This window comes from Macaca fascicularis, chromosome 7 (genome assembly GCF_037993035.2).
Source record: "Macaca fascicularis isolate 582-1 chromosome 7, T2T-MFA8v1.1".
Classification (NCBI taxonomy): Eukaryota; Metazoa; Chordata; class Mammalia; order Primates; family Cercopithecidae; genus Macaca; species Macaca fascicularis.
In genome coordinates this window covers 85,352,713-85,378,773 of record NC_088381.1, presented here as the reverse complement: position 1 = coordinate 85,378,773, position 26,061 = coordinate 85,352,713, and the positions used below count along the sequence as shown (strand labels likewise).

The 26,061-nt window shown below is 44.6% G+C and overlaps 1 protein-coding gene across 7 annotated transcripts in view; it reads left to right on the top strand.

Annotated features, from left to right (window-relative positions):
• The window catches only part of ADAMTS17 (ADAM metallopeptidase with thrombospondin type 1 motif 17), a 363,322-nt gene that overhangs the window by 40,292 nt on the left and 296,969 nt on the right, over positions 1-26,061 (top strand). For all 7 annotated transcript variants that reach the window (XR_012415486.1, XR_012415487.1, XM_015453452.4 and 4 more), the window contains one exon: positions 18,257-18,429. Coding sequence is in view for 4 of the 7 variants with exons in the window: in XM_015453452.4 (XP_015308938.1) it covers positions 18,257-18,429 (173 nt within the window). In the remaining 3 variants the exon portion in view is untranslated. The remainder of the gene's footprint in view (positions 1-18,256; positions 18,430-26,061) is intronic.

The window sequence follows — 26,061 nt, the reverse complement described above, 5'->3', positions numbered from 1 at the left end:
TGATGTGGTGCCCTCCTAGTTGCATTTTAGAGGAAGCCACAGGAGGCTCTAGGAAATCGAGAATGAGCAGTTCTAGTGCATTTGTGAGTTGGCTAACAAGGAATTCTGCCTCTCGACTCTTGGCTGGTTTGCTCACCCTGGTGGAGCCCAAGGCTCCTTTGTACGTGGAAGCACTTCAAGAAGTGACTGACTTGGCTATCAAGGAAGCACTGCCCTCTTGGTAATTCAGTGAGGGCATTGGAAAGTTGGGAGTAGGAGGCCAGTGAGCATAATATCACTGTGGGTCCAGAAGGACCGTGGCTCAGGTGATTGAGCTTTCTGGGCAGGTTGTTTTGCTCTGAAGGGTCCTTGGCATTTGGGAAGGGGGTTCTTTGGGAAAGAATGCCATTCTGATGATGGGTCTAGGCCAAAAGAGAAGTATTTTGACTTTGTTCTCACCCCTAGGCCTATGGTTGGTTGGTTGAGCTCTCTCTCTCCCTCCCTCTCTCCCTCCCTCCCTCCTATCTTGAGGGACATCTTGGGCTTCTGTGAAACTGCAGAGGCCTCTGGAATAGTGAAGGACACCTGAATGTAAACAGCCCTGGGCATATTGGAGGTGTTAGACACATTTGGAAGAACCCCTGACTCCAGAGCCATACAGGGCCAAGGATGTGTTGTTTGCTCTGAAAAGAGGACTGAAGGATTGCTTTATTCTTTTGTTAATTTGTTCATTTACTTCATTCTCTCATTAACTTATTCATTCAAAAACAATGACTAAACACCACCTGTGTTCCTGGTGCCCTTCTCAGCACAAGAGGTAGAGAGGGGAGAGGGCTGTTCCCATCCTCAAACCCACCAGCAGTGGGGACATAACCTAAGGCCCCCATAGGGTGTGCTTGGTGCTTTGGGGAAATGGGGGAGAGGTGACTTTGTGTGAAAGTGATGAAGGTGAAGAGTGTGGGTTGCTAGTCACACAATGGCCTGGCCCCTTTGCATAGGTGGAGGAATTTCTGAGGTGTCTGAAGTTTCTCTTACTTCCTTGTCAAAGATGAAAAACCATCTGTCAAAAGAAACCATTCCCAGGATCCCAATGGGGGAATTCCAGGTGCAGAGAAGCCCTCGATTTCTTTTCAGGCTTTTGTTTGCCCTGTCTTGCTCTGGTTAAAACATGAACATGTTAATGAATTTCTTCCCCCAAGCTGTGTGTTTGGGGAATGTTCTTTTTTTTTTTTCTTTTCCATCAATTTAGAAGGTAAAACTGTCAAGGTGCTGTAGGCTAGTGTAATCTTTCAGCAGTAGACTTCGCCGAAAAGTGGTGGTGAGAAGCATGTGATAATTCTAAGCACTGGCATTTGTTTTTTGAGGATTTGCTGAATGTATCTTGGTGGGACTCTGAGATGACTGTCCTCCCTGTGAGTCCCGCCACTGTCCTGACGGTGGTTACACACACACACCCTGACGTCCAGGCATGCAAGGGTGGCCTGCCTTGTCCACACCTCTTGAGGCAGGAAAGATGAGTATCTTATGGGCTAAACTGTGTCTCCCCCAAGTTCATAGGTTGAAGTCCTAACTAGGCCAGCACCTTAGAATGTGACTGTTTTTGCGGATAAGGTCTTTAAAGAGGTAATTAAGTTAAAATAAGGTGATGAAGGTGGGTCCCCTAATCTGATATGATCAGTGTCCTTAGATGAAGAGGAAATTTGGACACAGACATGTACAGAGGGACAACCCTGTGAGGACAAGAAGGCGACAGCCACCTATAAGCCAAGGAGAGAGGCCTGGAACAAGTCCTTCCCTGGTGGCCCTCTGAAGAAACCAACCCCACTGACTCTTTGATCTTGGACTTCCAGACTCTGGGACTGTGAGAAGTGAATTTCTTTCATTTAAGTGCATTGAGTATTTATTAGAGGTTGAGACAAAGGTTTAAGGGTGATGCAAAATTAACCAGAAAATGTGGTGTTCTGCTTTATTTTCGGAGTATCCTGTGGCAGCCAGTCTGAAGCATTTTTACTGGACTAGACTCAGCTTCTGCATGACGCTAACTGGCATTTTCGCTATTTCTTTGTGCATGTACATGGTGGTCCAGCTTTGTTCTTCCCTGATGCAATGAATGTGCTTTCCCTTTTTTCTCTCTCCATTTGGAAGCCAGCTTTCCCTGGAAGTTCTATGCCGGTTCCTGGATGTGTGTGCCCAGCACAGTTCTTTCGTCTGCGGGGTGTTTATGGGACTGATGAGTTTTTGCATGCAAAAACATGTAAACACTCAGATGAGTTTCCCCCTCCCTCTGGGAGAGCACCCAATGCAGGGTCGTCCAGAGTCGGGGCTTGATGAGGGCTTGCAGAATGACAGTTGTCCTTTCCCTTGACAATGAGTGAATGACAGTTCACTCATTCCCTTTCTATGAGTGCAGTAGAAGCCTCGTTCTTCCTGGCTGGGAGTCTGCAGCTGCCATCCTCAAATGCGGCTGGAAGGGGAGAGCAGTAGAAACCAAGGGAGGTAGTCCTCAGTGGGCCTGGGTTTCTTCATTTGTATGTTTCCATTTTTTCTCATTTCAAGGAAATCTTCCCTTGACTCTAGGACCTTCTAGCTGCATTCCTGTCTCTCTCCTCCCCAGACTTCTCCAAAGTTTGCACCATTTCCTCACCTCCCAAACATACATTCAGCCCTCTCAAGTCTGGTTTTTGCCTGCACCTGCCCCCAGGAGTGCTCTCACTGAGAACCCCCATCCCCCGGCCCCAGCCATGACTCCTTGTTGTTCAGTCAGCTCCTCCTTCCTGGGCACTCTGCTGTGTTGCAGGTGTTACTCTGCCTCTCAAGACTTCACTTTCCCTGGTTCTTGGGATCTCATCCTCTGCTCTTCTCATTGTAGCTTGGGCCTCTCTGTCTCTGTCTCTGTAGTGTTAGTCCCATCTCCTTTTATCTAGCCGTGTGGTTTTGAGGTCTCTAAAGGATTGGTCTGGGACTAATGATTCCTGAATGCTGTGAGCTCTGAGGCATTGGAATGAAGTATTCCCTTGCTTCTTGAGCTCCCAAGTCCGCATAGCCAGCAGCCAGCCTGACATCTCCACCTGGATGCTTCTAAAGCACCTGAAACTCAATTACACCAGAACTCACAATGCTTTCTTCCTACCTGGCCATGTTCCAGTGGTCCACAATTCAGTGACTGGTCCCCGCATTCATCCAGGTCAGTGAGGAATTATCCTCATAGCATTGTCCCCTCTTCCTTGCTAGTACCTATCACATGTAGAATGTTTAATTCTTCTGTTCATTTGGTTCATGTCTGCCTTCTAGATGGGCACCTACATTGTGGCAGTGCCCAAAACACATGGATTCTCAATAAATATTTAACTGAGTGAATATCTTTCAACTTCATCCATAGGCAGATGTGCCCTGCTTGGTATCTACATGGCTGTAACCATGGATGGGAAGGTCCAGCCTGGCTTCCCTACCTGGCCTGCTGTATTCAGGAGTACAGGCTTGGGTCATACCTCCTTTCTAGTAGGGCGACAGAGTTTAGACTCCAAATTTCATCAGGTCTGTTTTCATTTGGGATCTTAATCATATATCTGTAAATGCACACGTGTGCGCACACACACACACACACCAACCTCTAAACAAAAAACCGTTATTTTCCACCTTTCTTTGTAAGGAATTTACATGAAAAAGATGCCTTTTATAAAAATGACTTGGCCTTGGGGGAAGTTATTTAAAGAATGCAAACTTGGAGAACAAAAGTTATTTTTTGCCTTTTGGAAAAAAAAAAGAGAAAGCCATTATGTTTCAACGATGTTGGATTTATGCAGCTGTGGAAAACTTCACCTGGCTGGGAGTTCTTCTGCACATGTGGAGCTATCATTTCCAGTTAAGAAGGTGATTTTTCTATAAACAGATCTCTTGCTTTTGTTAAAGGAAAAAAAGTGGTCACAAAGCAGTTTTCTTGGACCTGACAATTTCATTGGAAAGCGTGTTGTTTGCAAGTGCATTTGTTCAAACTTGGTGCTACACCTGAAAACCTACTGCCAGCTCACTGCTTGGCTTGGGTTTCCTTCTCTAGTACTTTTCCCACATTGACTCTGAATCTGTTAAGCACTGTCCCCAAGTTCTTAGATGTGGGTGATAGGTTGTTGAGAAATCTATGGTACACTTTGATACTCTAATTCCCATCACAGGACACCCTATTGAATGGTTTTTGTTAAATGGCAACTCAGAATATAGGCCAATTTTCCTGTCTATTGCAGTGTTCTGTAGTGTGGAAGTGCGTATTCAATATCCTGATATTTCTATGATGAAAAGAAGTCAATCCTTAGTTCCACACCTGGGAGGAGGTCTTTGAAGCTTGAATGAAATATAGGCAGTAGTTCAAGGCCTGACCCTTTCTATGTCAGTTTGTGTCTAGCCAGGAAAACTGGAACCATGCTAGGTATTTCTAACAGAGGGATTTAACATAGGGAATTGGTTATGTCAATGTCAGCGTCTGCAAAAGCAAAGGGGGAAACTGATGTAACCCGGGAGATAGGTATCATCCTAGGGCTGGAGAAATAAAAGGTGAATTTCCAGGATCACAGAACATGAAGGAGGGGGCTGTGGGGCTGTGGCTTATACCTCTGAGGGGACAGATCATGGAGGGAGTACCCTGGTCTGTCCCTGGTGCCCTGGTGGCTGCACCTCTGAGGGAGCATGGGGAGGCTGGGTCCTGTAGTAGCCCAAGAGTTGGAGGCTGGAACCATAGTTGTCCAGTATGGTTGTCCCTACTGAGCTGAAAACACAAGGAACCCCATCTGCCCACCTCTTGCCTTTCATTCTCCCTCTAGTGCCACCTGTTGACAGAGCTCAGCAGGAAGCCAGCTGGCAAGGTGGTCTGGGAAATATTTTAATAGTTAGGCTGCCAGCCCCAGAGTCATAGAGCAGAGTGCAGAAGAGGGGCTGGGAGACAAGAGGCAGAATGGGAAATGGAGACCTTTCTGTTCAGTAAAACCTTCAAGGGCACAAAGTTGAGGCCTGGGTGAATATCTAGGGCTCCTGAACCCCAGTCTGAAGATATTTTTATTATATCCCATGCTTTTTAAGAAGGTCAGTGATACAAGACAGTTGGACATGCAGGAGAATCCACATGCCTTACTATTTTTCATGCTGCGATAGCGGTGACTTTGGTGTCCTGAAAAAGCACTGGTGTGGCTGGGGGCGGGACGTAGAGGGACAGAAGGCTGATACACAGAAAGCCCAGTTGTTGTGGCAGTTGATCTCTCTCCCAAGGAGAAGGACTCTTGCACTCTGCTTTCCATCTCGGTGAAAGACATTTGATTTTCATTTTCCCCACCTATGTGAAACGTCGCTAATGTTTCACAGTTCAAATAGCTGGTTTTCACGGGCAGCCACATTTTGTTTTATCATGTTTCTGATGATTAAAATCTCCCCTTCCCCTGGAATGTTGGGATGTTAAAGTGGGATGTTGGGGAACCCTTCTTAAAACTGTTATTTTGAGGTAGGGTCTCGCTCTGTTGTCCAGGCTGGAGTGCAGTGGCAAAATCATGGCTCAATGCATCGTCAACCTCTGGGCTTAAGTGATCCTCCCACCTCAGCCTCCTGAGTAGCTAGGACTACAAGTGCATGCCACCATCCCCAGCTTTTTTTTTTTTTTTTTTGCCTATGCTGGTCTCAAACTCCTAGGCTCAGGGGATCCTTCTACCTTGGCCTCCCATAGCTCTGGGATTGCAGGCATGAGCCACTGCATCTGGTTCAAAACTGTTATTTTTGTATCAGTTCCAATTCATTTTTGTGTGATGGAGGGTGGCCCTAGGAGAGAAGTTCTTTCACGCCTCCTGCAGAGTAGGAAATATGGAAGGAAAGTTTTTGGTGAGTGTTCAGACTGGAGCTCTTGGCAGCTGGAGAATATGACCATTCAGACCTGTAGTGTTCATAAAAGCAATCCAAGTTTGCTGTTTGGTTCTGGGGGCATGCAAAATTTTCAAATCAGTACTTAGACCCTAATAATTAATAGCAATAATGGCAGTGCCATGAAGATGATAGAAATAAGACTAGTGGCATGATTTGGTTGTGTTATTATATATCTGACCATGTGTTAGAGGCTATGCGTGGGTCTCTTAATCCCACATCTACCTTAAGGCAGAATGATTATCATCTTGTCTTATAGACAAGGAGACTCACCCGCTGTCACCCTGTAAGTCCATGGGCAGATTCTAACCAGCTCTGTCAGATGTCAAAGTTGGTCACCTTATGACTAGCTTTGCCCCCTCCCTTTTAGGTGGAGGAAGTGACTCGTATTTCATTTCAGGACATATATGTTAAGTTTCCTAAAACTGATCTTGTTATTAGGAATTTCAAAGAGTTTTAAATCATCCAATAAGTGTGCCTATTGAATTACTACTATAAACCAGACAGTGCTAAGTGTTGGAATGGGTCCAAAGGTTAATGTTTGGGTCCTTGTAGTCTAGTCAAGAAGGCAGGTGTAGACTCTCAAAGTGCACAGTAATAGCTGTGTAGCCTGGAGGAGGAGAGCTGGGGGTAGGTGGCCAGGAGGCATTCCAAGGCCCCTTGAGGTAGCCTGGAGGAGGAGAGCTGGGGGTAGGTGGCCAGGAGGCATTCCAAGGCCCCTTGAGGTTGGCTGTCCAGACCCCCCATCAGTGGTGGGATGGCTGGGGGATCCTGGGGCACACTGGGTGACCGCCAGAGTTCCAGTCTTCTGTTTGGTCTGTTTTGAGAGGTTTTGCCATTCCCATGGTTACTTCTAATTTATAAGTTTGAATTTGTTTTTGATGGGGCAGGTACAGAAAAAAAAGCATTATCTCTATCCACGTGTTCTATGTAACAGCCAAGCCCTGGGGACTATAGACTTTTTGCACTTAAGGTGGGCTGCCCATTGGGGCCCTTCCTAGGTCATGCCACCCAGGGAAAAACAAGACCATCTGCTGACCAGTGCCATTCCGATTCAGGAAACGGAAGTCACCACCTCACCTCTTCCTGCCAACTTGGGCCACCTCTGTCATTGACCTTTCTTGGAGTTTTGTTCCCCCCACTCCCATCCTTCCCCCTTTTTCTTAGCCCCTCTTCTGGGTGTGATAATAGCTCTCCCTGGACCAAGGGACCCCTGAGGCTACCAAGTTGGAACACACGGATTGAACACTTTCTGGAATTCCCTTTGATGAGTATTTTAATTGTAGGCCCTTTGGCATTATTGAAGGTTCCTATAGGATATAATTAAACAAAATTCATGATCGCATTTGCCATAAAATGATGTCGACAATACTGCCTATTGTATCACCGGATGGTCCCTCTGTGGAGTCTTCCTTGGTATTTTTATTTGGGAATTTGGTGTTTGGAAAATATTATCTATCCCTAAGGAATGGCATCCTTCCTCCTACTGGAAGAGAATGACAAACCTACAATCCGGCATGTTTCTTTTTTTCCCCCCTCTGGTTTTAGGAAACTCAGAACCAAATTTCAGGGCAGAACGGATGGTGATAAGGATGCCTGGGCCGGAATCCCAGTCAACTAGGTTAGTGGTGTTGGGCACGATAGTTAACAAATCTCCTTTTGCCTCAGTCTGCATATCTATAGAATGGGATGTAGTCCTGACTCAGTGCTTGGTGGGCAGCTCTGTGCACATCGGGTTAGTATCTCTTATAATTTTTATCACAAGAGCTACCATGTTGACTTTTTGTTGGTACATTTTTATTTTATTTTCTTTTTTAACTTTTATTTTAGTTTCAGGGGTACATGTGCAGGTTTGTTACACAGATAAATCACATCGTGAGGGTTTGGTGTACTTATTATTTCATCACCTAGGTAAATAAGCATAGTACCTGATAGGTAGCTCCCTTCTTTGTGGCCATGTGTACTCAGTGTTTAACTCTCACTTATAAATGAGAACATGCAGTGTTTGGTTTTCTGTTCTGTTGCTAGTTCACTTAGGATGATGGTCTTTAGCTGCATCCATGTTGCTGCAGAGGACATGATCTCATTCTTTTTTATGGCTGCATAGTATTTCCTGGTGTATATGTACCACATTTTGCTTACTAGTCTACGACTGATGGACATCTAGATTGATTCCATGTTTTTGCCATCGTGAATAGTGCTGTGATGAACGTACATGTGCATGGGTCTTCCTGTTAGAATGATTTATATTCCTTTGGGTATATACTCAATAATGGGTTGAATGGTAGTTCTGTGTTAACATTCTTTGAGAAATTTCCAAACTTATTTTCATAGTAGCTGACACTAATTTACATTCCCACCAGCAGTGTATAAGCATTTCCTTTTCTCTACAACCTTGCCAGCATCTGTTAGTTTTTGATTTTTTAATCATAGCCATTCTAACTGGTATGAGATGGTATCTCATTGTTGTTTTGATTTGCATTTCTCTGATGATTAGCGATGTTAAACAATTTTTCATATGCTTGTTGGCCACGTGGATGTCTTCTTTTGAAAAGTATCTGTTCTTGTCCTTTGCCCACTTTTTAATGGGATTGTTTTGTGCTTGTTAACTTGCATTCCTTATCGATTCTGTATATCAGACATTTGTCAGATACATAGTTTGCAAATATTTCCTCCCAGTCTGTGGGTTTTGTGTTTATACTGTTGATAGGTTCTTTTGCTGTGCAAGAGCTCTTTAGTTTAATTAGGCCCCATTTGTCAATTTTTGGTTTTGTTGCAATTTCTTTTGGCATCTTTCTCACAAAGTCTTTGGTAAGGAGGGCCTACGTATAGAATGGTATTTCCTAGGTTTTCTTCCAGGGTTTTTATAGTTTTAGGTTTTACATTTAAGCATTTGATCCATCCCGAGTTAATTTTTGTATATGGTGAAAGGAAGGGGTCCAGTTTCAATCTTCTACATATAATTAGTTATTTCAGCACCATTTATTGAACAGGAAGTCCTTTCCCTAATGCTTGTTTTTGTTGTCTTTTTCAGAGATCAGGTAGTTGTAGGTGTGCAGCTTTATTTCTGGGCTTTCTATTCTGTTCCATTGGTCTATGTGTCTGTTTTTGTACCATGCTGTTTTGGTTACTCTAGCCTGGTAGTATATAAACTCTGGTAATGTCATGCCTCCTGCATTGTTCTTTTTTGCTTAGAATTGCTTTAGCTATTCAAGCTCTTTTCTGGTTCCATATGAATTTTAGAATAGTTTTTTCGAATCCTGTGAAGAATCTCTTTGGTAGTTTGATAGGAATAACATTGAATCTATAAATTGCTTTGGACAGTATGGGTATTTTAACAATATTGTTTCTTTCTATCCAAGACCATGGAATGATTTTCCATTTGTTTGTGTCATCTCTGATTTCTTTGAAAAGGGTTTTGTAGTTCCCACTGTAGAGATTTTGCGTGTCCTTGGTTAGCCTTATTCCTGGGTATTTTATTTTTTGTTGTTGTTATTGTTAGTGGGACTACATTGATTTGGCACGCATCTTGGATGTTGTTGGTATATAGAAATGCTACTGGTTTTTGTGCATTGATTATGTATCCTGAAACTTTGCTGAAGTTGTTTATCAGATCTAGGAGCTTTTGGGGGCAGAGAGTATCGGATTTTATAGTTGTAAAATCATAATGTCTGCAAGCAGAGATGGTTGGACTTTACTCTCTTCCTATATGAGACCTTCTATTTCTTTCTTTCTCTTGCCTGAATGCTCTGGCTAGGACTTCCAGTACTGTGTTGAATAGGAGTCATGAGAGTAGGCATCCTTGTCTTGTTACCGTTCTCAAGGGGAATGCTTTCAGCTTTTGCCCATTGAGTATGATGGGTGGTGGGTTTGTCATAGATGTCTCTTACTATTTTGAGGTATGCTCCTTCAATACCTAGTTTGTGGGGGGTTTTTAACATAAAGGGATGTTGAATTTTATCAAAAGTCTTTTCCTGTATCTATTGAGATGATCATATGGCATTGGGTTTTATTTCTGTTTATATGATGAATCACAATTACTGATTTGCATATGTTGAACCAACCTTGCATCCCACGAATTATTTATGCAACCAGGAATTTATTATGCAACCAGGAATAAAGCCTGGTTGATCATGGTGAATTAGGTTTTGATGTGCTGCTGGATTCAGTTTGCTAGTATTTTGTTGAAGATTTTTGCATCTGTGTTCATCAAGGACATTGGCCTTGAGAGAGAGAGAGAGAGTGTGTGTGTATGTGTGTGTGTCTGCAAGGTTTTGGCATCATAACGATGCTGACCATATAGAATGAGTTAGGGAGGAGTCCTTCCTCCTTCATATTTCATAATGCTTTCTGTAGGAATGGTACCAGCTCTTCTTTATACATCTGGTAGAATCTGGCTATGAATCTGTCTGGTCCTGAGCTTTTTCTGATTGGTAGGCTTTTTATTACTGATTCAATTTTGAAACTTGTTATTGGTCTTTTCAGGGATACAGTTTCTTCCTGGTTCAATCTTGGGAGGATGGATGTTTCCAGGAATTCATCAGTTTCTTCCAGGTTTTCTAGTTTGTGTGCATAGAGGTGTTCATAGTAGTCTTTAAACGTTTTTTGTATTTCTGTGGGGTTAGTGGTAATGTCCCCCTTTGTCATTTTTATTTGGATTTTCTCTCTTTTTTTCTTTATTGGTCTAGCTAGAGGTCTACCAATCTTATTTACTCTTTCGAAGAACAAAGTTCTGTTTTTTTTTTTTATCTTTTGTACAGTATTTTCATGTCTCAATTTCATTCAGTTCAGCTGTGATTTTGGTTGTTTCTTGTCTTCTGCTGGGGTTGAGGTTGGTTTGCTCTTGTTTTTCTAGTTCCTCAAGGTGTGATGTCAGATCATTAATTTCATATCTTTCTAACTTTTTTGGTGACAGCATTTGGCATTTAAACCTTCATCTTCTGCTTTAACTATTTCTCAGAGATTTTGATATGTTATATCTTTGTTCTTATTAGTTTCAAAAAAATTCATTGATTTCTGCCTTAATTTCATTGTTTATGCAGAAGTCATTCAGGTGCAGCTTGTTTAATTTCCATGTAATTGTATGGTTTTGAGTGATCTTCTTAGTATTGATTTCTATTTTTGTTGCACTTTTCTGAGAGTGTGACTGGTATAGTTTTGGGTTTTTTTGAATGTGCTGAGAATTGTCTTATGGCTGATTGTGTGGTAGATTTTAGAGTATGTGGCATGTGCAGATGAGAAGAATGTATGTTCTGTTGGTTTTGGGTGAAGAGTTCTGTAGTTGTCTGTTAGATCCATTTGGTCAAGTGTTAAGTTCATGTCCTGAATATCTTTATTAGTTTTCTGCCTTGATGATCTATGTAATACTGTCAGTATGGTTTTGAAGTCTCCAGCTCTTACTATGTAGTTATCTGTGTCTCTTTGTAGGTCTCTGAGAACTTGTTTTATGAATCTGCTTCTGTGTTGGGTACATATATGTTTGGAATAGTTAAGTGTTCTTGTTGAATTGAACCCTTTACCATTATGTGATGCCCTTCTTTGTCTTTTAAAAAAATTATTGTTGGCTCAAAGCCTGTTTTGTCTGAAATTAGAATAGCAATTCTTACTTTTTTGTTTTGTTTTGTTTTCCATTTACTAGGTAGATGTTTCTCCATCCCTTTACTCTTAGCCTATGGGTGTCATTGCATGTAAGATGGGTCTCTTGAAGACAGCATACAGTTGTGTCTTGCTTCTTTATCCAACTTGTCACTTTGTGGCTTTTGATTGGGGCCTTTAGTTCACATTCAAAGTGAATATTTGATATATACAGATTTCATCCTGTCATGTTGCTAGCTAGTTATTATATAGACTTGACTGTGTAGTTGCTTTATAGTGTCAATGGTTTGTCTACTTAAGTGTGTTTTTGTGGTGGCCATTAACAGTCATTCCTTTCCGTATTTAACAGTCCCTTAAGGACATCTTGTAAGGCAGGTTTGGTGGTATTAAAATCCCTTAGCATTTGCTTTTCTGAAAAGGATCTTATTTCTCTTTCACTTATGAAGCTTAATTTGGCTGGATATCAAATTCTTGATTGGAGTACAGGCCCGTAATTTCTCCTGGCTTATAGAATTTCTGCTGAAAGGTCTGCAGTTAGCCTGATGGGGTTCCCTTTGTAGGCAACCTACCTCTTCTCCCTCGTTGCCTTTAATATTTTTTATTTTATGTCAACCTTGGAGAATCTGATGACTGTGTGTCTTGGGGATGATCATCTTGTATAGTATCTTTCAGGGGTTCTCTGTATTTCATGAATTTGAATGTTGTTCTCTCTACTGAGGTTGGAGAAATTTTCATGGATGATATCCTCAAATATGTTTTCCCTGTTGCTTGCTTTCTCTCCTTCTCTTTCAGGGATGCCAACGGCTCATCAATTTGGTCTCTTTACATAATTCCATATTTCTTGAGGTTTTATTCATTCTTTTTTTCTTTAGTTTGTCTGACTGAGTTAATTCAGAGAACCTGTCTTCGAACTCTGGGATTCTTTCCTCAACTCGGTGTATTCTGCTGTTCATACTTGCGACTGCATTATGAAATTCTTGTAGTGAGATTTTCAGCTCCATCAGATCTTTTTTTTTTTTTTTTTAAGACAGAGTCTTGCTCTGTCACCAGGCTGGAGTGTGGTGGTGTGATCTTGGCTCACCACTACCTCTGCCTTCTGGGTTCAAGTGATTCTCCCACCTCAGCCTCCCGAGTAGCTGGGACTACAGGCGTGTGCCACCATGCCCAGCTAATTTTTGTATTTTAGTAGAGATGGAGTTTCACCATGTTGGCCAGGATGGTCTCAATCTCTTGACTTCGTGATCTGCCTGCCTCGGCCTCCCAAAGTCCATCAGATCTTTCTTACAATGGCTGTTTCATCTTTTAGCTCCTGTATCATTTTGTATTCCTTAGATTGGGTTTCAACTTTCTCCTGAATCTCAATGATCTTTATTGCTATCCATATTCTGAATTCTGTGTCTGTCATTTCAGCCTGGTTAAGAACCATTAAGAACCAACTAGTGTGGTCATTTGGAGGTAAGACACTCTGGCTTTTTGAGTTGCCAGTGTGTTTATACTGTATTTTTCCTGTCTGCGTGGGCTGATGTTCCTTCACTCTTTGAAGTTGCTGTCCTTTGGATGGGTTTTTTTGATGCCTTTCAGCATTTGATTGTGGTATAAGGTGAGCTTAGCTGACTGGCTTCTATTCTGGAAGATTTCAGAGGGCTAAGGCTCAGCTCAGCACCTATGGGCTCTGTGCTTTAACTCTGGGATGCTGGTATGAGTTTCCCAACTTTGTTTCCTGGTCCTCTGCAGTTAGTAACCTGTTGCACTGGAGAGGCTGAGGTGTTCCTGGTCTGTTGGCCCAACACTTCGATGTGGAGTGCTGGCCACAGCACTTCATAGGAGCAGTGGAAGTGGGATCTGTGCTTGCTCATGTGTACCAGCAGCCATAGTGGCATGTCAGACTGCCTGTGCCTCAGCAGCAGTGGAGTCCCAGTGGAGGTGGGTAGGGCGGTGGGATGTGCTCTGCCATCAGTGGTATGGCAGCAGGGGCACATGCACATTTGTGTTTTTGGGGGAGGGGAGGTGAAGTCTGCCTATATGTGTGTGCCAGCAAAGCAGTGGGAGGGATCTGTGGGTGAATGTTTGCTGACAAAGCGGTGGGGCAGGCTGCTTGTAGGCTTTTCACATCAGTGGAGGCTGGTCTGCTGGAGGTCTCCAGTGGTTAGAGGCAGTCTGCCCATGAAGGAGCTATGATGGGGCCCCCCTGGGAAGCACCCTGTTTGGGTATCGAAGGCAGTGCTGGAAGCTGGTGTGACCATGCTGGGACCCTAGGAGAGGCTGGCACATTGGGGGTGGTGCTCAGATCAGACTGTCCTCACCCTATGGTCAACATCACCCTGGTCTGTGCAGGTCCAGCAGTCACCCAAAGGCTAAGGCTACCAGAAGATCCTGGTGAGACTTGGGGGATGGGCATCCCTGGCCATGTTCCACTGTACCTGTTCCCACACAAAACCTTCTGGGCTCCACACAGGCTGGAGTCCTGCCCCTGCCACCTCTCTCAGCAGCTCTCCCTGCCAGCTCAAGCATTCATGTGGGTCGTGGGATCTCCTGCAGCTAGGATTTCAGAGGTCTGTGGCAAGAGCAGGCTACTCCTTGCCTATACAACTCATCCATTCCCCAGGTCTTCCTTGGAAATGGCATTGGTAGGATTTGAGATGCAAGGATTCTTCTTGCATAGCAGGAAGTAAAGGAATTCTGAGAGGGGTTGTGGTTTTGAATTTTTAGGCCAAATGTTTTTTGATCTACCTATTGTTTTTCCCTAATAAATACCTGGATACTGTATCCTTTCTAAACTGAAGGAGTATCTGTTCCATACAGAGCTTTGATAATTCACAGTTGAGACACTTTTTTTTTTTTTATTAGTTTTCAAAGTGGAGAACTAGTAACTACAATGACAGTTTATATATTTGCTCAACATTTTTAGCAGTCCCCAAACTTGAAGAGTAAATTATAATTTGAAGATTCTAAAAGTACATTTCTGTCTTTTTCTCTTTATCTTGTTCCAGAAGGATTTGAGGTATCTTACATAAATACATAAAATTTTCTTTTCTAATGGATAACTGAGGCAAAGGGAGTGTAGATGTAAGAAAAAATAATAAGAAGCCAGAGACTGAAAATCTTCCAAGTCAGTACCAACTCCAGCAAGGTGCTGGCGAAAGAAACTGCTGGGCTTGACTTCAAGAATGATTCCTGGTGTCTGTGACAACAGGAGAAGGCTTGAGGCCTGACATGACTGCGATGTCCTCATCAGCAGGGCGAGAGCCACCCTTCATTCCCACAGCAGCTGGAGACAGCTGGTAGTGAGCAGAGCTTGGAACACTCCCCAGCTGACCACACGCCCACCCACCTGCACTTTGACCTCTCTGGTGAGGTCAGAATCCAGCACGTGTGTTATTCTGAAATTAGTGTTTTTCTTCTTACTTTTGAAGATGCTATCATCTGTGAATATTGGCATCTGTGCAACATTATCAAGCATATTTTTGCAGTTTAGAGAATTAAAGGTAAAAGTTTATTAGGGTTCTTTTCTCCCTGTAGGAAAAGGAATGATCATCAGAAATGATGGCTGTGGGTCTCTGCTGTGGGAGTGGTTGAGATCAGTGAGGGAGGAGAAGGCTAAGGTGCCCTCTAGCTTCCCACCCCTCAGTGCTCCTGTTCTTACTTGCCAGCACCCCAGGAAGGACACGTGCATTGGAAAGGAATGCAAGTCCCCGGTGTCTTGTCAGCAGTTCCAAAATCCAGGGATTTCAACACTCATTTTATGGCAAGCCCTGCCCTGCAACATGGGCTGTTCAGCAAGCGTCATTATTCACCCCTGTACCCACTGCATGCATTTGTTTGGTGAGCATTTATTTCCCACCACCTGTGTGCCAGGGAATGGGGTAAAGGAAAGGAACAAATGACAGTCATTAGTGGAAGCTTGTGAAAACCACAGCGCACCTTCTGGGCATGTGGTAACTCAGAGTGTGTCACTCTTTACGGCACCCTGTTAGGTTAACTCTCCAAGGCCTAGGGAGCACAGGTCTTATTAGTTTTTCTTTGTAAACTTGAAAGACACATACCCAGTACAGGATTTTTTTTTTTTTTTTTAGGAGGGAGTCTTACTCTGTTAGCCGGGCTGGAGTGCAGTGGTGTGGTCTCGGCTCACTACAACCTCTGCTGCCCAGGTTCAAGCAATTATCCTGCCTCAGCCTCCCGAGTGGCTGGGATTACAGGCATGCACCACCATGCCTGGCTAATTTTTGTAATTTTAGTAGAGACGGGGTTTCACCAGGTTGGCTAGACTGGTCTTGAACTCCTGACCTCAAGTGATCTGCCCTCCTTGGCCTTCCAGAGTGCTGGGATTACAGGCATGAACCACTGTACCCAGTGCAGTGCAGGATTTTGAAATGTTAAGTGTCCAGGAACAACCTGTCCATCTGGTCTGGGAGTGATGGGCTACTTTCTTAGAGAGCTCTCAGCTCTTACATGTTGATGCTAACTGGCTCCTAGAGAAGTATTCCTAATGTGTCCTTTGGGCCATGCTAGGAATGCAGTTATTTGTGTACTGGAGCTTAAAAATATATGACAAGGTGTGAAAACAAGTACTGAACAGCCAACATGGGGAGCATCTGCAGATGGTGACTCAGAGAAACGGGTTATCAACACTGACTTTGAGAAGGGCCACGGCTGCCATTTGGCTCATAACTGATCGCCTGGGAGAACGAGGGTGTGTTGGTTACAACAGAGGTCCTGCTTGGGTGGCCCATCACCTCTGCAGCTTTAAAATGGAAACAAAGTGGCTCTTCACAAATTCCAGGCTGGTCAGGTCAGAGATAATCTGGCTGGTGAGTGTGGGTGTAGGTCAGTAGATTTTCCACCAGTGGCCTCTTTCATTCTGCCAATGTGCAAAGGTAGAGCTACCTAGGACCTTGATTTTGTCTTAGAATGGATACTTTCTTCTCTTATTCCATCACTGAGGCCCAGAAGGCTTGAGAGGAGATGGGCCTGGCTCTGAGGGAGGAGGCCCATCCTGCAGGCTGAGAAGATTTCGTTTTGCAGTTTTGTGATAAATCAGATGACATACTTTTCTCCTTCGAGGGCTTCTGTTTTATCATTTAGAGTTTAAAAGTGATGCTTGTGTTTTTCTCAAATTCAATGATATTTCTTTAAAATACAGTAATACCTGCATATTATATAAATTTGGAAAATACAGAGGAAAATAGGAAAATGAAGATCGCATATCACTATTCATATTTTGGTTCTTCCTAGATGTTTTAGTATTTATTTTCCTTTGGGGCCTGAAGATACTTGTATGTAAGATTTTTGCAAAATCGTGATCTAACTGTGTATGCAGATTTATATCCGCTTCTCTCTAGATCTCTGAGCCATCCTCATAGTATGATTTTAATGGCTGTGTACCTTTTTACTGTTGCTGGCTTTATCTATAGTTGTATATTTCTATTTTTTGCCCTTTTTTGTGATTGTAATTGTGTTGTATAGCACATTTTTGTTTGTAAATTATGACCCATATCTCAGATTATTTAATAATACAGTAGTTACCTCTTACCTGTGGTTTCACTTTCCATAGTTTCATTTACTCACGGTCAACCAGGGATTAAAAATAGGTGAGTACAGTACAATAAGATATGTTGAGAGAGAGACCTCATTCACATAACTTTTATTACAGTGTATTGTTATAATTCTATTAGTTATTGTAAATCTCTTACTATGCCTAATTTATAAACGACACGTTATCGTAAGTATGTATGCACAGGACGTAACATAGTCTAGTAGATGTAGGGTTGGGTACTGTCTGTGGTTTCAGGGATCCACTGGAGGTCTTGGAACATAGCTGCTACAGATAAAGAGGGCCTACTGTATCCACTTGTGGTCCTGGAAAGATTTGGGTCGCTTTATGAAGCCGGTTGGTGCATATGTAGACTGTGTGTAGCAGAGATGTGTCCATATAGGCTAGTGCTAACATGGAAATAACTATCAAATGAAGGAAAAGCCTTCCTGTTTATATTCGGATTCTGAAAATGCGTGCTGTTCATATTAATCTGTTGTGTTGGTCAGAGGTGTTTCTGTGTACAAAGACTATGGCAGCTTTGGACCTGTCGGTGTGGGCTCTTTAATAACAATAGCTGTTTATCAGAGTAAGATTTTACAGGGATATAGATTATCTAAAGAATCAGTGGAGAATTACTCACACATTTACTACTAATCCTTCCCTATTGTGAGGAAAGAGAAGATTTGTATTTTAGCCTGGATGTAGGTCATATGACTTTTCTTCTGATTATGTATTTTTTAAAAAAGCATAGTTTTTTATGTCTACCAACATTTATGGCTCCTGATTCCTGAGTCTGAGAAGAGTTATTGGGATTCCTGCCCCCAGGGGAGTGTCCTGTCCCCTCCGCCCAGCTTCCTCGGTCCAGTTATCCACCCTGGGTGTGGCCTTTCAGACCCCTGCCCGCTTGGTCCAGGCCTCCTTCTCTTTGCATACTTGCATAGCTCTCCATGCTCCTCTGAAGGAGTGGGTTTTCTCTTCTGTGCCCCTCAGCCCCATTGGCCTCCCCGGCTGTGGTGGCAGTTGGGTGTGGACCCCTCATCTGGCCTCATAGCTCTTACCCTTTTGTTGGTTCAGCTCCACCCCACATGAGTGAACTCGGGGCACCCATGTGACGGTGGAGGTTGCTGGGTGCTGGGCCCCTCTAGGCCTGTCGAGACGGACCACTCTCTCGGGCAGGCTTGACAGAAGGCCTGTTCGCTGCATGGTTTTGGAAGTCGGTAAGCCAAGGACTGCACAAATGTCTCCATCATTTTCTAGAAAAGAAGAAGCCGAGGCGGGGCAGGCCTTCGCGGGACTGGCGGGAGCGGAGGAACGCCATCCGGCTCACCAGCGAGCACACGGTGGAGACCCTGGTGGTGGCCGACGCCGACATGGTGCAGTACCACGGGGCCGAGGCCGCCCAGAGGTTCATCCTGACCGTCATGAACATGGTGAGTCCGGAGCTGGGGTCCTGACGTGGGGGGCTCTGTTTTCTCCTTGATGAGAGATCTGGAAGCGGGTGCTGTGTCCTCATCTCCTCAAGTGAGGAAGACACTGGGTTAGGGGATAGGGGAACATAGCCTGGTGATTCCAGGCATTGAGGAGGGCAAGTAACTGGGGGACATCCCAATGGGAGAGCGCCTGCCCTCGACTCCACACTGGTGTGGTGTTAAGTGCCCAGATCTGCTCAGTGACGGGGCCACTTGTTACCAGAAGGCTTCCCAAAAGCTTTGCGATGCATCAGACCCAGTCCAAGGGGCATTCGAGGTCATGTGAATCCCAGACCCTGCTCCAAGGAGTCCATAGTCTAGCAGGAGGAACAAATTCTGACTTCTCTGGAAAACAGAGCTTACTGTATGGTGAGAAGTGGGGAGAGAAGTTGTCTAGTTGAGGGAACCAAGGAAGGAGTCAGGATGCCCACGTCTGTCTACGTCTGATTTGTCAAATGGGGATGGAGGGAAACCTTTAGATGGGGATGGGTGGGTGGTGAGGCCGCGCTCCTCAAATGTTAGACCCTGAAGAACCTTCAAGGGCATCTTAGCTTTACCCATCCATTCATTTTCCCAGGTGTTTTTAAGGACTAAGTCATTTGACATGGCGGGAGCGGGGAGCCATAAGGGTGTGGGAGATGTGGATAGGGCTGGGTGAGGGAGGGAGGGCCAGGCATCTTGAGGAGCAGGGGCTCTACCCTGAGAAGTGGGACCACTGAAGGGAAGGGGAGCAATGTGCTGAGGTTGATGTTAGGAAGAACAGCCCAGCAGCTGCGTGCAGGGTGGATTGGAATGGGAAGCAGTGTCGTGGAGCATTGGGGCTGGAGCAAGTGTGGGAGAGGTTGGAGTGGGAATGGAGGAGGGGCTGGCGTAAGAGGAAGGAGCTGCAGGAATTGGTGACTGGCAGGATGTGGGGGTTAGAGAGGCAGGAAGAGGAGGCAAGAGAAATCCAGGCTTCTACACCCAGGCTTCAAGCTGGGCCTCTGGGTTGGCGGTGGAGCCATTGGCTGAGAAAAGGAGGAGGAATGAGTTTGGGGCCACAGCAAAGAGTTTCCATTCTGGACAAACTGAATTCAAGGTGGACATCAGGACAGAGGTCTTGGTGGGAAAGAGGGACACGGGCTTTTTAGCCTACAGCTGACAGCTGAAGTAGGAGAGTGAGCAGCATTGCCTGGCTGAAATGTATCAGTGAGTAGAGAAGCTGTCCAAAGACAGCCCATGGAGCACCAGCCCTGGGGGGATGGGGCAGCGACCTGGGAGGAGGTTGTCCTGAAGAAGGGGTGACAGGTGCAGGAGGAGACTGGTTAACAATGCCAGATGGAATGGCATTAGGGAGTGTTGTTGTTAGATGCTTAATGAGAACAAACTGAAAAGTGAATGGGAAGTGAGAAGTAGAAACAGCTACAACTCAGCTGTAGAAACAGCCAAGTTGCTGATCTTGGCTACAGTAGAGGAGAGGGAAGCCTAGTCAGGTGGAATCTGGGTTAAGGGGAACTTTGTAGAGGGAAAGGGATATGAAGGTTCCGAGTGTGAGGTTTAGCCTCAGGCCTGGGCTAGACTCCTGCCCAGCCACTCATAACAGAGAAGAACCTCTCTCAGCTTGCTTCTTATCAGCAGGTCAGGGATTTAGCTCTGACCACAGTGAGTACGTGGTGCCTGGCCACAAATGGTCAGGCTGCTTATGGAAGGGAGTGACGCGAGAGGACAGGGCAAGGTTAAACGACATGGGTGCAGTGGGGAATGACCCAGGGCCTGAGTTTTCAGTGGGGACACAGCAGCCATGGGTTGTGTTGTGGGGTAGGGAGATGACACATCTATCCCTGGAATCTGCAGGGCCTTTGGGCCAGCTGCAACCAAGGTCTTGAGGTCTAGGGAAGGTACAGAGCCTGGGCTGCCCAGGCCATAGGCACCCTTGTTTGCTTGGTGTGGTGAGCTCTGGAGCTCAGGGGTAAGTGCTGGGGAGGAAGTTGGCCCTGACATGAAGCGTAAGGGAGGGGCTCAGAGTGCTGGGAGGATAGCGGAGGGCGGTGGTCCTCATGGCTGGACAGGGTCTGCAGGCGGCTCTTTGCCCATGTGTGGATGTTATATTGCTGAGAGGGATGGCTGGGGTTTTAGAGGTGGATTGGGGCAGGGCTGTGAATGGGAAAGAACACAAAAGCTGGATGAACCCTCCAATGCACCATCGCCGCTGGGATCTCAGCTCTGGTAGTTGTGTAGCTGGGGCTGTGGTGTCTGGGAGGCCTGGTGGCAGGTGGTGGCCTGGACAAAGGATACCAGGATACCATGTGGTGGCCTGGACAAAGGATTCTCCCCTTGTGGGGATGGGATCCCACAGCTTGTTTCCCAGAGACTGAAGGAGGCCCCGTAGTGGGGAGACTCAGGGACATTGCCAGAGTCACACGGGAAGTCACCGGCAGAGCTATGACGACCATGTCAAGCCTTTCTTACCCCTAACCAGCCGCACAGGGAAATCAATATTGAGGACCCCAATTCTGGGCCCAGTGGGTGTGGGGACCCCCACAGCAATCCTGCTTGTCAGGAGGACAAATCTCTGGTACTTTGTCCTCCGTTTTGTTGAAGACTTTCCAGGACTGCTTTCGGGACGTGTCTCTATCTGTAGGAAATTCCCTCTGTCTCCTCCACACCCCTCGCCCCTGCTGTGCTCTGGAGGGAGGCTGCTTTGGCAGCACTCAGAGAGTAGAGGCCTCATGTTGAGCCACCGAACCCACACGTTTCCTCACATGCCAGGCTCTTCTGCAAGGCACACTTGCCAAGGAGGCCCCCGGGACCCTGGGCCAGGGATCTGCTTTCCGACGTGGCCTCGGTGGGCACGTGAGGGTGCCATACTGCTCCCACTCCTCCTTCAAAGTCATCAACTCTGGAAGTTCCATTAACTTAAAAAAAAAATTGGGCAAATTTCTTTTTCTCTTTTTTTATTGTGGTAAATGTATATGTAATACAGAATTCACCATCTGAACCATTTTTATGTGTACCAGCTTAGTGGCCTAAAGCACATTCACCTTGTTGTGCAACCACCACCACCATCCACCTCCAGGACTTTTTCACTATCCCCAAAACGGAAACTTCCTACCCATTAAACACTATCTCCCCAAGCCCCTGCCAACCTCCATTCTACTTTCTGTCTGTATGAATCTAATGACTCTAGATACCTCATATAAGTGGAATCATGCAGTATTTATCCTCTTGTGAACAAATGGCTTATTTCACTCAGCATAATGTCCACAAAGTTCATCCACGTTGTGGCGTGTGTCAGGATGGCTTTCGTTTTTCAGGATGAGTAGTATCCCATTGCACGTACGTGCACCACATTTTTCTTATCCATTCATCCATCAGTGTATGCCTGGGTTGTTTCTGCCTTTTGCTATTGTGAATAATGCTGCTATGAAGATGGGTGTGCAAATCTCTGTTCAAGTCCCTGCCTTCAATTCTTTCGGGCATACACCTGGAAATGGAATTGCTTAGGTTAACTTTTGATGTTGCTCAGCTGTGAGAAGTAGTTCCGTGTTAACTTTGGATGGTGCTCATTTCTGAGAAATAGTTCCATGTTCCTCATGTGCACAAACCCAGGTCTCCCCGGTGGCCGGTTAATGATGGGCTGCATTGCTCCAGTCTGCCCGGAGCATGCCTGAGATGAGGGCTGGAGGGGCTTGGCTCTGTACCAGATGCTTTCATCTGCAGATTATTTTTTCTTTCTCTTTTTAAAAATTATCCAGGGCACAAGTGCAAGGAATAAACATTCATTACAACAGCTAAGGTAGTAATAAGGCAGAACTTCTACTTTGATATTTGCTTTCATAATTTATCATCCAGGCAGGGGTGGTTGTTTGATCCCAGGCAGGGAGTGGGAAGGGAATGGGGTTGGTACATGGAGACAGACCTTCCCACCCGCACCCCTCATGGGCCGTAAAGACTGAAGGGCTCTGTTTCTTGCCTTTGATTGAACACCCTTCACCCCTCTTCAGGGGCTTGTACTAAGACGCTAGAGGCTCAAGAGCCCGGGGCTGAGGGCAGACCTGGGGCCAACATGTGAAGTTTGGATTGAGATGTTTCCTGAGGAGGCCTGCCTAATAAAGGCGATCCCGCTGTGAGAAGGGCTGAGTGTGATGACTCTGAGCCCTTCTGTCATCTATACTTGGGGTTTCCGGGCCCTTTTGATCCAAGCCAGAAGGCAAATGGAAGCAGAGTCATCAGCCCCCGAGCCCAAGTGGGCTCACACCACAGCAGCCCTTTCTTGCCGCACTAGCCCTGGACCACCATTCAGTAAATTGAAAAACAAGTTCCGTTTAGACGTGACACCTTGTTTAAACAAGACCACCTCCACCAGCACCTCCCTTTCTCAATTCTTCAAATCCTGGTTTAGGAAATCCAAAGAACTCTCCTGCCTGTGGCTGTTTTAGAAAAGGGCTTTCTGTTAGCAAGTGAGACAACCTTTAAGCTGGGAGGAAGGGAAAGGATTGTGGCTGGGCCAGAAGGCCTGTCATTAGACAAGCCCCCTGGAACAGAGAGCAGAACGTGATGCCAGCGAGCCCATCTGCTTCCCTCCAGAGCATGTTTTCTGTGGGGCTGTGGGATGGGAGTGGCCCTGTCTCCTTAACCCCTCCAGATTTGGAAGGAAACCTGCTAGAGTTGGTTGCCACCTTCATTCCAACACATTTCTCTCCGAGTTGTGGGAAATAGCATGATTCGTGCTGATGGCCGGGCACCCACTCCCTCCCACCCTCCCACTTAGGTCTCTATGGTCAGAGGCTTGGCTCTCCCATGTATGCTGACCTGACTGCCAAGGTAAAATTCAGACAGGACCCTATCCCCAAGGCAGACTGGGGGCTAACAGTGCCTCAGAGAGCTGATAACATGGCCAAAACTGGGAGAATTTGGCATCAGGTGTTGGCTCCAGGTTTTCATAGCATCTCACGGTTTTGATATATTCGATTAGCATCAACCACTGGCCCCAAGGGAAGATGTGAATGCTTATGATGCACCAGCTGTCCCAGACAGCAGATAAGTGCCTCCATGTTACTGCCTTCTCATACTTGGTGGATTTTGTCATTCCCATTTTACAGAGAAGGAAATGGAGGCTTGGGACGTGACACAGCCAGGATGCAGAGCCTGTGAATACACAATAGGGCAGGGACTCCAGCCCAGGACTGAGGAACCCCATGTTACCTTGTTGAAGGTGACAGGCATGTCTGGAACCCATCCTTTCTTTCCATCTCCACCCTGGACTGACTGCCATTATTTCTGGCCTTGACAGCTGCTGGAGCTTCCTTGCCAGGCTCCTCACTTCCATTTTTTTCCTCCTTGAATCCTTGCTACAGAATAACCAGCAAGGTCCTCTTCCGACAGAATTGGAACTTTGCCACTAGGCAGCATTGAGCCCCTCTGTGGCTTCTCCCTGCCTTGGACAGGGAAGGCCCCCCACCGCCTGCCTTTCATGTGGCCCTTCAGCCTGTGTGGCCAGGGCCCATCTGCTTTGCCATTCTTTTTGCCATCTCAACACTGACTTTCACCACGCAGCCCGAACTTGACTTACTGTCTTTCTCAGGAATGCTCTGCTTATGTGTCTTGCAGAATGAGTTCCTCTGCCTTTTAGGACTCTGTGCAAATGTCCCCTCAGAGGGACCCTTTTTGCTGATCCCTCTGATGAGGCCCACCCTGTTTTCCTCATCATAAAAGTCTGCTCTTTACTGGGTAGTCCTTATCTGAATTTACAATTCCATATTTATTTGCTTTAAAAAAAAAAACCATTCTGCTGCAGAGGTTTTTAATGCCATTGAAGTTAAGCTGGTGTAAAGTCAGATTAGAGTGTTATAACTTTAATCCTAATTAAATATAATCTCCATAGTAACCCCAAAGAAAATAAGTAGAGAATATACACAAAAGAAAATGAAAAGGGAATTAAGTTTCACTACGTGTGTGTGTGTGTGTATATATATACACATATATATACATATATACATATACACACATATACACACACACATATATATATAAAAGAAAGAAAATCAAATCAGCTAAACACAAAAGAAGTCAGTAATGCAGGAAATGAGGAACCAAAGCTATTACAAGCCATATAGGAAACAAATAACAAAATGCAGAAGTAAGTCCCTCCTTATAAGTAATTACTTGAAATGTAAATTAATTAAACTTCAATCAAAGACAGAAATTGATGGCAGAATGAATTTTTTAAAAATGTAGATCCAACTATATGTGGTTTACAAGAGACTTACTTTAGATGAGACACAGAGGTTGAAAGTGAAAGGATAGAAAAAGAAATTCCATGCTAATTGTAACCAAAAGAGGGCAGGAGTAGCTATACTAACATCAGACAAAAGACACTTTAAATCAAAAAGCTTACAAGAGACAAAGGGGATGTTATGTGTTAATGAAAGGTCCAATATAGCAAGAAGATAGAACAGTTATAAATATTTACACATCTGATAATAGATCATCAAAATATGTGAAATGAAATGGATAGAATTGAGAGAAATACACAGTTATACAATAATAGTTGGAGATTTCAATCCCCACTCTCATTAGTAGATAGAACAACCAGACAGAAGAAAAGGAAAGAGAAGACTTAACACAATAAATCAACTGGACTAGCAGACATACACAGAACACTCTACCCAACAACAATAGAAGACTTTTTTTCCCTCAAGGGAACATGGGACGTTCTGCAGGATAGACCATGTGTTAGGTCACAAATTAAGTCTCAACAGATTGAAAAGATTGATATTATACAAAGTACCATCACTGACAACAATGGGGTGAAGTTAGAAATCAGTAACAGAAGGAAAACTGGAAAATTCACAGATTTGTAGAAATTAAACCATGTACTATTAAATAACCAAAGAGTCAAATAAGAAATCACAGGCAACATTAGAAAATACTTAGAGATAAATGAAAACAAAAACACATGTCAAAACTTATGGGACAAGGACAAAGCACTGCTTAGGGGGAAATGTATAGCATGTATAGCGGTAAACACTTACATTTAAAAAGAAGAAAAATCTCAATCTAACTTTACAACTTAAGGAACTAGAAGAAGAACAAGCTATTTTGTTCCTTCTGCTAGCTTTGAATTTAGCTTTGGATTTAGCTATGGATTAAAGCAGAGAGAAAAGGACAGAAAAACAATACAGCCAATGAAACCAAGAGTTAGTTCTTTGAAAAGATTAAGAATATTGACAAACCTTAGCTAGATCGACTGATAAAAAAAAGCCTCAAATTACTAATAACAGAAATGAAAACAGGGGCATTACTACCCATTCTACAGAAATAATAAGGATTATAAGAGAGTACTATGGACTATTGCATGTTAACAAATGGGTAACCTAGATGAAGTGGACAAATTCCTAGACACACAAAATCTACCAACACTTAATCACAAAGAAATAGGAAATTTGAAGAGTCATAATTAGTAAGGTAATTGAATCAGTAATCAAAAACCTCCTAATAAAGAATAACCCTGGACTTTATGACTTCACTGGTAAACCATACCAAACATTTAAAGAAGAGCTAACACTAGTCCTCCTGAAATTCTTCCAAAAAAGCTGAAGAGGAGAGAACGCT